At 41.9% G+C, this 13590-nt stretch overlaps 1 protein-coding gene across 2 annotated transcripts in view; it reads right to left on the reverse strand.

Moving 5' to 3' along the window:
• The window catches only part of RELN (reelin), a 307444-nt gene that overhangs the window by 124845 nt on the left and 169009 nt on the right, over nt 1-13590 (reverse strand). The window contains exons 11-13 of one of the 2 annotated variants that reach the window (XM_035127390.2): nt 7541-7686; nt 6440-6487; nt 1007-1158 (exon numbers count right to left, since the gene is read on the reverse strand). In XM_035127390.2, the coding sequence (XP_034983281.2) occupies nt 1007-1158; nt 6440-6487; nt 7541-7686 (346 nt within the window). The remainder of the gene's footprint in view (nt 1-1006; nt 1159-6439; nt 6488-7540; nt 7687-13590) is intronic. The other variant, XM_035127392.2, reaches the window with a different exon arrangement.

Consider the following 13590-nt stretch of genomic DNA (forward strand, 5'->3'; position numbering starts at 1 on the left):
TGTAGCAGGTGAAGTAGAAACAGAAGCTGGAACTCGATGTTATGATTAATACAGGTCCAGTTTTCTACCTCCTCCTAGGTAGTAAAATTTACTCAGATCCTGATGTCTTTATATAGCATATATTTCTGCCCCCACCAGCCAGTGTTGTAGGGTTTGGAGGGGGAAATGCACAGAGTTATGAGGTCAGAAGACACAGGACTCAGCTAGATTGGTAAGGAAAAAGTGTTTTATATGTGTTGTATATGCGTGGGTGGCGCTGTGTCTAAACCACAGAACCTAGGGCCTGCTGATCAGAAGGTTGGTGGTTTGAATCCCCATGATAGGGTGAGCTCCCGTTGCTCGGTCCCAGCTCCTGCCAACCCAGCAGTTCGAAAGCATGTCAAGGGCAAGTAGATAAATAGGTACTGCTCCGACAGGAAGGTAAATGGCGTTTCTGTGTGCTGCTCTGGTTCGCCAGAAGCGGCTTTGTCATGCTGGCCACATGACCCGGAAGCTGTCTGTGGACGAACGCTGGCTCCCTCGGCCAGTAAAGCGAGATGAGCGCTGCAACCCCAGAGTCGTCCGCGACTGGACCTAATGGTCAAGGGTCCCTTTACCTTTTATATGCAATATAACACTGTGACACAAGATGATGCTGTGGAGTCCTGTCTTTCCCTACTGGATTTCCCTGTATGAGTTTACAACGTGATTAACTAAATCGCTTCTTTGACATGTCTAGATCCAGTCCCATTATGGAAGGTCCCATTCTAGTTTTGTCAAAAGCACTTGTGACAACTGCTTTCTGGTGAATTCTTAGTAGCAAGTGACAGTGAGAAAATGCTGGAAGGAAGCCTGCCAAACCAAGGGTCAAGGATAGTCGAGGCAGTGAGGATCAAGAGCTGCACAGATTCTGAAAAGGATAGGCACTCAGACAGAAGGACTGACTGGTTGTAACCCACTCTCCAAAAGAATAACCTTTTCTCATCGAGTGTGGACATACCAAAACATACTAATGGCTCATACTCACCCATGCTGAAATAAAACCTCAGATTTCCGTAACCTGTAGTGTCCATATATGGAGTGCACAGCTTTCTCTCTCCATCTCTGAGAAAAACAGCTGATGAACCTGATTCCAGGGTTCCACATTCAGTGCCGATTACAGCTCCAGATATATCCCACCTGAAGACATTAGCCAAGATGTAATAATAATAATAATAATAATAATAATAATAATAATTTATTTATATCCCGCCCTCCCCAGTCAGAACCGGGCTCAGGGCGACTCGCACCAATAAAATTACAATAAAACATAAAAAGCAATTAATTAAAATACAGATTAAAATACAGCATTAAAATTTAAAATGCAGTCTCATTTTGAGTAGTCAAATTCAAGCCATGAGGGAGGAAAAATGCAGGGGTCAGACTGAGTCCGACCCAGAGGCCAGGCGGAACAGCTCTGTCTTGCAGGCCCTGCGGAAAGATGATAAATCCCGCAGGGCCCTGGTCTCCTGTGAAAGAGCGTTCCACCAAGTTGGGGCCAATACTGAAAAAGCCCTGGCCCTAGTAGAGGCCAATCTAGCCACCTTATGGCTCGGGATCTCCAGAATATTGTTTGTGGACCTTAAGGTCCTCCGCGGGGCATAACAGGAGAGGCAGTCCCGTAGATACGAGGGTCCCAAGCCGCATAGGGCTTTAAAGGTCAAAACCAGCACCTTAAACCTGATCCTGTACTCCAATGGGAGCCAGTGTAAGAGTTAGGGCTATTTCACACATTATGTAGAAGCAATCCTTGGTACTGAGTATAGACTCAACAGGAAACCATGGCCAATATGACAGTATGTTCAGGCCTGCTGTGTATGTATTTTGTTTTTCTTCCTGATTTACTACCAATATTTGTTCTCATATTATAAGTGGTCTCCTGTGATGTTGTTATATTTAATGTATTAACTGTTTCATCTGAGGTAGAAAGGTGGGGTACAAATGTCTTTAAATATATAAACGTATCTTACAATTTATAGCTAAAAGGTCATGTAAAGTGGCCCTTGGTCCTAAAAGCAGCAAACTTACATTAATTAATTAAAGCATATTCAGGATTTTTTGGTGGAGGGGCACCAATAACAGTGTCCAAAGCAGAGGAGGAGGAGGAGGAGGAGGAGGAGGAGGAGGAGGAGGAGGAAGAAGAAGAAGCATGACAAGATTTGAAATATGTTCATCATTGAAAATAGCTATATGTTTGACAAAAATTATTATGAATATTATAAACCTTTTAAAAGGTTTTATGCATTGTGTGACCAAGCTGCTTGTCCCACTCTTGGCAATGGCCTCAATGATGGATGGAAAGGTTCAGAATAAGCAAAAAGCAATGATGGAATAGGCATTTTAACTGCCACTAAGGAGCAGAATTGAGGGAAGAATTAGAGCTGTCTTCCCTCTTTGTCAGTCTTGATGACCCTTTACCTAGTATACGGCATTGAGAGAGCACTATATATATATATATATATATATATATATATATATATATATATATATATATATATATTCTGTATTCTTGAGGTGTCTAAGCAGTGCAGACCAGTCTTCAGTGGCAAGCTGCTCTGCAATGATTTAGCTGGGGATTTTTCACAGAGGGCAATTGTATCCCTTCAAAACTTTCAGCCACCTCAGGCTGTGGAGAAGCAGTGAATTAAAGTACAGATGCAGTCCATTCATCTTGCAATTCTTCCTTTGCCTTTTTAGTTGCAGTTTCCATTTTAGTCTCTTTGGGATCATGTTGAAAGGAGAAATCAGGCACGGACCTCCCACAGGTACTCATGAAAAGCAATGTGGGGCCTCACAAGCCAGCACCCACATCACACCAAATGGGTGAGCCCCCTTATTGCTGCACAAGATGCACAGCAGGGAATCTAATTACACAAGGCTCACTATCTTGTGTTCATGGAAGAGATAACACTCGCATCATCTGGGTTCTCAATGGCAAAAGCATAGGTTGCCTAGAGAAGTTTCCCCCCCCCCCCTGTTCTCTTCAGACTGATGATGATAAATACCAACAGCAACACCTTTGCTTTTATAAATGAATTGTTATATCTGTTATATCTAAAAGTCTTAGATTGGTGCCTCCCAGATGGGTTCCTGGACATTTGAGGACATCGTCTTCCATTTATCCAAAGGACATAAAGAGCTTCAGACATGGTAGGTTTCCTTGGAAAGCAACGGCAGAAAATGCAGTAACATTTTATGAAGGCCTCTCAGTGGTTAGAGAGAAAGACAATAATAATGTTTTGAAGGTATACTTTTTTTGGCACCGGACAGTAGATTCCACGTGTCTAAAGTCTACTCACTACTTGTCTAGGACATGCACCCATACCTTCAAGAACATCCTGGAACTACAAAGAACCTTCAAAAAGCAGGTTCTGCATATTTTTAGGAGCAAGAACAGGGCTGGTTCCACCATGCAGCACATGGAAGCTATCGGCATTGGGAGGGATGGAGGAATAGCTGGAGCCACTAGTTGGGTTCCACGTTCGAGAAAAAATGCCTCTGCCACCATTGAGCATTGATCTATCAGAAAAGCTCAAAACATTCATTCAGTTGTTTGTATATGTGGGGATCATGCACAATATGTGAGACCCAGCTACTGGATTCTCATAGGCATCTATCTGGTTGTGAGAACAGGATGCTGGACTATATGGGCCACTGGCCTGATCCAGGAGGCTCTTTTTTATGTAGTTGCAGTTTCACTGAGAACACATCTTGAACCATGCCAATGTTAATCCACATTGCATAAAGTAGCATGTACATACATTTGGTACAATCTGTATCAAATATTTTTCAATGCTTAGAGTTCAAGATGTACCTAATAATACATATACTTAATAAAAATTAAGTATCCGTGCAAATCATTATTATCATTGCAGACAGTTCCTTACATGGGACATTCTAATCATACAGTAATTACATAATTTCCTTTCTTCACAAAATTGCTGATACTATATAAATACAATCCAAACTAGTTTCTCAAGGTGGAATTTCAAATGTTTGCATGCCTGTAATTGTGGGCTCTTCCAAAGGCAAGGTGCCTAAGAGGTGCTGAAGTGGGTTTACTTAATCAGGATTGTTACTTTATTGGGATAACTCCCAGGAAACCAATTTGGACTAATGATAATGAGTGGCAGGGGCTGGTGTTTAATTGGAACAGCATTCACAAAAGATCCACTTATTAGGGATGTATTCTGCAATTAAAAGGGGGTTAATTGGTACTGGCATTTATCTGGATTTTCAATAACTGGTTAATTTCAGTTACTTCATTGTGCCTAAAGCTTGAGAACATTATTGGGCTGCAGGGAAAGTTTAAAAGTTCACAAGACAAACCATCATGCAATTCCCAACTAGTGTTTGGCATCTCCACAGAGCAAACAACACATAATGCATAGCCTCCAATATTTCACAGAGAGAAAATAGGAGCACTCTTGTGTGCTTGCAATATACCTATTCTCACACCAAGGATAACTTCTGGAACACATCATTACACACTGTTGAAGGCTATATATTGAATCTGCTACATATTGCACTCATTTATTCTGCAATAGCCTGTCATACACTGGCTTCTAAAGCAAATATATTAGTTAGCAGGTCATAACAGTTTCCTTCTTATAAAAATGTAAGGAAAGCTTACACGAAAGCTCATACCTATGGCAAACTAAGGTGCTATTGCAAGGATTTTTTTAACTTATTGGTTACAGGTAGGTAGCCGTGTTGGTCTGGGTCGAAGTAAAATAAAAAATAAAAAAATTCCTTCAGTAGCACCTTAAAGACCAACTAAGTTTTTATTTTGGTATGAGCTTTCGTGTGCATGGTATCTGAAGAAGTGTGCATGCACATGAAAGCTCATACCAAAATAAAAACTTAGTTGGTCTTTAAGGTGCTACTGAAGGAATTTTTTTATTTAACTTATTGTTTCGACTACGTCAGACCAACACAGCTACCTACCTGTAACTAGGAAATGCAGTTTGTATTTAATTGTGGGCAAATAGCAGCGGGGTAACAGATAAATGAGAAAGAAGCAATAAAAGGTGCTGAATGAGAGAGTGAAATGATACAAACAATACAGAGCTAGGGAATATGTGAGCAGAGACACTTTGCAGGCAGAAGTGCCAATCAGGTCAGGTAGTGAAAAATGACAGGGAAACAACTAGGGTCAGAGTCTGAAGGAGCAGGAAAAACAACAAATCTGAAGAGAGGACCAGTGACTATAGTTACTGCTTGATTTACTCTGAAATGTAGGCCAGGGCATAGGAGAATTGCACAACAAAAGTCAAATTGTGTGGTCAACAAAAGGAGGAGAAAAAAAAACATGGTTAGGTTGAAAGTTGGTTTAAGAACTTTTTTTTAGCTCAAACTAAAGGCTTTGGGGACCATACCTGTCCTTTTCACAGTAGCCCCCTGCTCACATGGCCTGGGTAGCAGCAGCAGCACTTACGCTGCACGGTGCTGTTTCCTCAAGGACACCAAAGTGAGGATATGAAACACTATCTGCTCCTGCTCTCACATGACAAGGCTACATGGCAACATTATGAAGTCGAATCAGAGTGAGGAATACACAAGGAACATTGAATGCACTGAATGTAATCAGGGTGGAGGTTTTTTGGGGTGCGTGTGTGCTAAAACACACTTCTAGACTTAGGTAAAGGTAAAGGGACCCCTGACCATTAGGTCCAGTCGTGACCGACTCTGGGGTTGCGGCGCTCATCTCGCGTTATCTGCCAAGGGAGCCGGCGTACAGCTTCCAGGTCATGTGGCCAGCATGACAAAGCCACTTCTGGTGAACCAGAGCAGCACACGGAAACGCTGTTTACCTTCCCGCTACTTATCTACTTGCACTTTGATGTGCTTTCAAACTGCTAGGTTGGCAGGAGCTGGGGCTGAGCAAGGGAGCTCATCCCATCGCGGAGATTCAAACCACCGACCTTCTGATCGGCAAGCCCTAGGCTCTGTGGTTTAACCCACAGCGCCACCCGCATCCCTCTAGACATAGGTACCTTCAGACAACATTTGGTATTTGCAGCTTTCTTGAGGCAATGCCGATTCACATTGACATTTTTCCTTTTGTTTAGAACTCCAAGTCTGGCTCTTGCAATGAGCTCTTCTTTTATCCTCTTCACCATCTTGGATCTAAAAATGTTTGTGTCCCCGCCACCTCTCACGTTGCTTCACCCAGACCATCTACACCCAACATATCTAGAGGGTTTTCTCATCAGAATTGAATTCCCTAAATATTAGACTATGACATGAAGTAGATTCCGAACCGAGTTGATTTTGCTATTCAACAGTCACAGTATTTGACCAGATGATCACATCCAGTTGTTAGCCAGCAGGATCACTGCCTCGTGAGATAAAGGAAACACGAAGCCTGGAAGCGCCAGAGAAAGAATGAAGAGGATAGGAAAAAATACTGAATAGCTACCCATTCTCTGAACAGCGTCCATCCTGTGCATTGAATGAGGCAGGGATCCTGTGGAAAAAACAGCATGTGACCACAGAATTAAAGTACCGTACTCATCATACTATGTGTGAATAAGGGGTGGATGGCAATGATTCTTAATAATGAATACTGATACCAGGTCAATAATATCCTAGGCACCTTCCCTTATATAGACAGCATGAGCCCTGGTCTACAACTGATAAAGATGGCACAAATGGAGAAGAGGCCAGGACCGACACATTAATGGTAGAGAAATTATATGGGAGAGTCAGGGGCCTGATAGAGGTGGATGCAAAGAGTCGGTCAGGTTGCATCTGGGGAGGGTGCTTGTAGTTTATTTTGAATATTTAATTTTAAATGTGAAGCATTCATAGACCCATGAAAATCTTACTTGGTTCCCCAATTAAATATTCAGAACAGGCTATAATCAGCCAAAATTGTGTCTTTATCATCACCACTACCATCATAATCTGAAATCTGGAGGAAAGTTAAATGCTGGCCACCATTGTTATAGTATGTATTTCACATGTCATGGTGAAGCTGAACTGCAATACACAAGCCACCAAGGCAACACTCTACATCTTAATCCTATTTTTTTAAGAGTAACCTCTGCTTGCTTCAGTAAAATTTACTTCCACATGGAAAAAAATTAAGATTTGTGGTGTTAGTCCCATAAACAACAATGGGAATGAGCACAAATATATGAAGTACATATATAATTCCAGTGGTATATGGGTTGCAACTTGAGAGATGCTTTCTAGGTACTTAATTGCAGAATTATCTCAAGATGTTTCTTCAAGATTCACTGTCAGTTAATACTGGGTGTTAGAGTTTTGCTCATGATAGCAGTGATTTTGCCATAGAAAAGTGAGACATTTAAAAAACTCAATATATCATTTTGGAGCCACTGACCCTTCTTGACTTATTCATCTCTAAAATTTAGAGGGGGAAACACTTTCCTGACAGTATTTTATCAATATAGACATATGTTGCCAAAAGCAAGAAAAAGTGCTTCTCAGCTGAAGCTTCTTGATTTCCCCCCAACCCCGAGAGTAATGCCACATGCATCTTTATAACACTCACCCTTTGGGCTGGCTCTCAAACTCTTCTGCCCACTGTTCCTGGGCATCTTCAGTAGAAAGATCAACATCTCGCGTTGTGGCAAAATTCAACTCATTGCCTTCTGTTCCATGGAAATAAATTGCATTCCCATCTGACTGACAGCTATGCTGCAGATAAAAGGAGCATGCAGGAGGTATCTATTAAATCGGTTTTGTAACAGCAGCTTTCGACAACTCTGAGAAAGCCATTAAATTATTTAGCAACTGGCTGATTACAGAAGCTAAACCAAAAAGTGAAAGAAAGAGAAAATGTGCACTTAATTCTTCTATATGTATCTTGAATAATTTATAAATTACTGTCAGTATTCAGTCACTTGTAGGGCTGCTTCCAACAATACTTTTCCCTATCTGCAACATTGCTAAAAGTTGTAACACTTAATATCTATATATATATATGTCAAATACAAATGGTTCTGTAGCACAGTAAATAAAATGTTAAACCACAAGCTATGAGTGCTCTAGGTGACAAGATCATGATGCCCTTCTGCTAAGCAAATGCTTTGAAGTGAACCTGGGTCTTGCTCCTAAGCCTCTATGATCATCTCAATGGGGCTACAGCAACACCATGTGAAGGTTACACATGTACAATGCATGCAACTTGTACCCTCAATCTGAAGTTTGAGCTGTCTAACTATCTGAATACTCAATCCACACTAATCACCAAACCAATAATCCGGCCTCATTTGAGATACAGCCAGAAAGATATCCAAGTTTTGCCAGCAGAGCATGCAAATTCAAGTAGGAAAAGCCCTTCCTTGTGAAAGAAAAATGCAGATAATTTACTGGTTGACACCACAAATAGAAAACAATGGTGGAAAATCCTCTGGGAGACAGTCAGTTAATCAGTTTGCTTTGAATCTCAGAAAAATCCGACAGAACAGGATACAGGTAAAGACAATATCTTGTAATTTTGTTTGCCTGTTTTGAGAACTGTTTTATCAGTAGTGATCGGGGGTTGCTGTAAATGTTAGTTGAGGTAGGCCAAAGGAATGTAATGCAAGCAGAAGAAAACACAAACAAGCAAAGAAAATACAAACAATCAGATGCCATACACTTGTTTTAGTTATACAAATAAAGGACAATTTCACAGGACTTTCCTTAGTGACTTTTGCAAACATCCTATGTTGTTTTCCATGTTGAAGTTGACTAACAGCATCAATAAGCTGCTGGAACAAGAAGGGAAACAATATCCCTGACCAGCTGGACAGAATAAAGGGGGGGAATCAGATAAATGAATAAACCTACAGATAAATGTATTTGGTGGTGTACCTCAGCACCCCAGTCCTAATTCCTCAAAAGTAAATGGCATAAATCCCCATGGACCTCTGAGGGGCTTTTTCCTTAGGCTAAGTCTACATTAGCGGCTTGAAATGCTGCAATGTTGTTTCCCCCTGCTGAGTTTGCAAGTCACTTTCTCTCACTGCTCTTCACAACTGAGCAGGAGTGGGAATATCTTCATCCACTGATTTCTTTCTCTGTGCAATGGCTGCTTCTGTATTCAAATTGGATGGAAGCTGGTTTGAGGGAAAGTGCATTAAAGAGGAATGTTTCTTGAAAAACAACAGAATACACATGAATTGTGGCCAATGCCATGTGAACCTGCCTTAATAAAACCTGTGACGGGAGCACACCAGACCTGCAGCAAGCAGTAATGTTAACAAACCCTTATTTGAAAAGCTGTAGCTCTGATTTGGTAACAAAAGCCAATCTTGCACAAGATCACTGAAAACTGCAGCTGCCCATGCGCTGAATGTCTGTGCGAACTGGTCCAGCATGGCACCCAAACTGTGTCTGGACAAGCGCAGGAATGCAGGACAGAGCAGAAACCAAGTGACTTGATCAAGGCCACAAGGCACCTCAGATAGTCGTCAAAACAGGCTGCTGATCCTACAGTTCTTCCAACTCAAAGGGCCATCTTACAAATGCAGAGGAATAGAAACAGTGCCAAAGGGGACACATTAAATTTTCATCAAAATAAAGAAGGGTAGTGAAACTGGTAGAATGTACTGTTTCGCCCTTTTCAGGCCAAAAGTCTCATTACAGATGAATAAAGCGCAATACATCTAAGGTTTGAAATCTCTGTCTCTTTTCCATGCTCTTTTATGCTTATAACTGTAAATCAATAAGCCTGGTTGCCCCCCCCCCCTCTTTCCCTTGGCTATATAGTTTCTCATTGCTTGACAAGCAGAACACAGTGTAACTAAGTGATGCAGCTTTGCCAGTTGGAGAGGCATCAACAGGAAACATCCGTGCTAAATTCCTCAGTCTAACAGATTTTGAGCTTCAGTTGTAGGGTTGCATCTTCCTGAGGATGCTCCTGAATGAGTGACTTCACCTCTGGGCTTTCAAAACATTTGCTGTCTCCTCTACCAACATTTAATTAGGCTTAAATAATAATAAAAAACACTGATGTTCCTCTTCCTAATAACTCTCAGTGGCCTAATGGACATGATGATTCTTTCAGACAGCTGTAGCCTCACAATTTATTTTTTGGCGACTGGTTACACTGGAATGAGTATATCGGGCATTTGGGTGGTGCCAGCTTGCAAAGGGCTGGTGGCAGATGGAGAGAAATCTGCCCATCGTGCTTGCACCTTTACATGAGTGGAGAGTCATCCATTTCCCCCATTAAGGGGATGTCACTCAGCCCACCCAGCTGGAAAAGAGGGTTGCTGTTTTTTAAGAGCCTGGCTAGCCGGTTGCATTAGATACAAATGCAAAGGGCACTTTAAAACAGAAGGCAAACTACCATTTGTAGGCAAACTGAAACCGCACTGTTTCAACAGCAGCCGGGTTTTTTTTATGGCTGCAATATTTTAAGTGATTATTTTTGCCACTTCAGATTGCTCCTTAGAGAGGAGAGGGTGTTGTGTGTGTGTGTGTGTGTGTGTGTGTGTGTGTGTGTTTAAATTAAAGTCTATGCAATGCAAACAGATTAGACATGAGGAGGAAAGGAAAGAAAAATTAGGATGGAGAAAATTAATTAAAATGGCACTGTCTGCAGAGTCATAAATTAGATATTGTTTCTTGCTGGGAATGAGTTATGCTAGTGACTGGAATTTTTAGATTTTAAATCTGATAGCAGATTGATGGAAGGATCCAATGATCATAAACTCAAATCTATGCACAGTAACATACTTAACAGTCTAATTGCTGTTATTCAGAATTAAGTGGTTACATGGATTTGAGTATGGGTGATTCAGGATGAATCTCTTTCCATAATTAAAAGAAATACCCAGCTAGGATTAAAAACTACTCTGCAAGAAGTAAAGCAAGATTTTAATCACTTCTTACATGCTAGATTTCTATATAATTTAACCCTAGATACAAAAACTAGCTATACAGACTGACATCTACAAATGGTCATTTCCCCACTCCAACACACAACTATCACATGGAGGCCACTAGAGATATCTGTGATGCCTGTTCCACATAGATGCTTGACATATAAATGTGTGTTGTCACATGGCTTGGCCACATTTAATGGAAAGTCTCCGGCATGGTCACAAGGAGAAAGGAAACTTCCACTTCGGTTTTAGATGAACGACAGTTTAGTGCATCACCCAAAAACCTTAAACTGTGGCTTCCATTAACCATAGTTAAGACCACAGTTAATTTTCTGCTGTACATTTCCTACTGCAGGTTACCACTGAAATTCAAGCATTAGAAACTTTTTGTTATTTTAGCATTATTTACAGAAACATTCTGATACATGTGTCAATTGCTGATGTGACTTCAGAACCCTCTGCTAGTGATCTCCCTGATAATGACTTAGAGCCAGAATCTCGTAGGTTTCAAATCCGTCAGACACAGAGTCTCAGGGAGAACTTGCTAAAGGGTAATCACCAGTTACTGAATTACCATGTGGGCCGCAGGGAAGCAGTTGCAAGGGAGAGTCAACTTTAAAGTACAGTATAACCCTTCCTGTGCTTCCTAATTTCCCCCAGAAATACCCACTCTCGTTTCCCTTGCTACAAAGCCAGGCTTACTGCTGGGTTTTTACCTGGCTGAGGGGTCGGGGGGGGGGGGTCGGGGAAACAGCTCAAAAGATTCTTTAGATGACTGTGATAATATAACTTTTATATTGCTTGTATGAATTATTAATAATTAATAAAACTTTTAAAATAAAAAAACACACAAACCAAAGTAATCAAGGAGAGCATTTGCAAATAAGAAGTGGGGAAGATTCTGCCTTCTGCTTCATCTCTTTTGCGCGCGCACGCGCGCACACACACACACACTCACCAATTTGGGTTTCGTTCAGATCTACTTCCTGCTATGCCTGGGAGCTCTCCCAGGTCCTGCAGCATTTGAGTCTCACTGGTTCTCTATAGTCTTACTAATTGTTTCTTCCTGACTCTAGGTTAATTTCCCCAGTACTTTTTTTTTTACACTTTGTATGTGCAAAGCCCCACCAGAAAAATAACACTGATAACATTTGACTGTAGCAATTAAGGAACGATAACTTTACTTAATGCAACCTGTGAGGGACAAGGGATACAGGGAAGTCCCTCCCATCTTAAGTTCCAGCCCATCCCCAAGCGCTGGGGAGAGCAGGGAGAGCTCTGCCTCCAGCGGAGAGTCAGTAAGTGGTGTCCGAGGCTCAGGCAAGGTTGCGGAGCCCATGCCCCAGGTGGGACAGGAAGGTGTGAGCACGGGGGGAAGGCCAATTCCCCCAACTCCGGAATTGCGACGCAAACGTAGGGGGAAGAGGTTGGGTCTCCCAAGGCTTCTTTGCTGGAAGAAAACGCACCAATCTCCATTCGGAGGTTCTGACACCTCACCGTAAGCATGTATATAGATCGTTCTGACCACTGTAAATAATCAGCACTTAATAAAAGTCTAAAAAGACTATGCTGCGAGGAGTCGTTACTCTAGAGTAGCCACATCAGCGCCTCTGACACAACCTAATAAACTAAAATCAATTTTCACAAAGAGTTAAGAATAACGTAGCATTAAGTCGTTGGGTTGGGAAACAAAGAGATATGACCTCTAGAACATGCACAGCACAGAGCACACTATCTTGAAATGTGGCGTGTAATCAAGGAATGCAACTTTACTCTCTTTTCTAGCTCCAAAAGCAGGCTGGGCAAGAGCATGTTTGCGTGGTGGACTGGAAGTGTGGTGAGAATCCACACCTGGTGCCTTCTAAGGCTTGTGTGAGCCATGGGGAGGAGGCAGCAACGGCTATACAAGGCCTGCTTTTCTGCCTGCTTGCCTCCCTGCCCCTTCCTCCACTTTCACCTTCAGTGAGAACAAAGAAGCTGGCCCTAATTAAATTCCATACTTTGTCTTCTCTCTATTTCCAGACTTCTGATGCAAATGTTGTCTATGGAGGCTGTGCCTAGAGCGCCATACCTTCTGCTAACATGAGGATGCATTTTTGTAAACAAACCAGAATAATTATGGGATACATTTTTTAAAAAACAACACACCACTATGTTCTCAAATATTTCTCTTGTTTCTACCCACCCCATCCACCTTCCTAGCAGCCAATGTTCCTCAACCACATTAAAAATAGCAGCTGTTTCTCACTCCCCCATCCTTGTCGAGGCGTGTTCTGTGCAGCTGCTTCAGGCATACCGGCTTAAAAGGCCCAGTTTCTCTGTGGATTTTTCCAGCATACCCTTTAAAAAGCAGGCACCCCCAAACTTCAGCCCTCCAGATGTTTTGGCCTACAACTCCCATGATCCCTAGCTAAGAAGACCAGTGGTCAGGGATGATGGGAATTGTAGTCCAAAACATCTGGAGGGCCGAAGTTTGGGGATGCCTGCTTTAAAACCATAGTGTTAGAAGAAAACATGCCCGGAGTGAAATATCTATATGGAATTCTGTTAAATACACAGAGCCAAGCTCCATACTGTACCAGGTGTAATGTGGCCAAATGTCAGATGGGGATTAGATTGACAAACACAATTTATCCTCTAAAACCACATGCAGGCTTAGGGAGATGAAAGGTTAGTAAACTAATCCACTATCCTATCTGGCATATGCATCCTTTTTATTCTGTTG

The sequence above is a fragment of the Zootoca vivipara genome, chromosome 10 (genome assembly GCF_963506605.1).
Source record: "Zootoca vivipara chromosome 10, rZooViv1.1, whole genome shotgun sequence".
In the NCBI taxonomy this organism is placed as follows: Eukaryota; Metazoa; Chordata; class Lepidosauria; order Squamata; family Lacertidae; genus Zootoca; species Zootoca vivipara.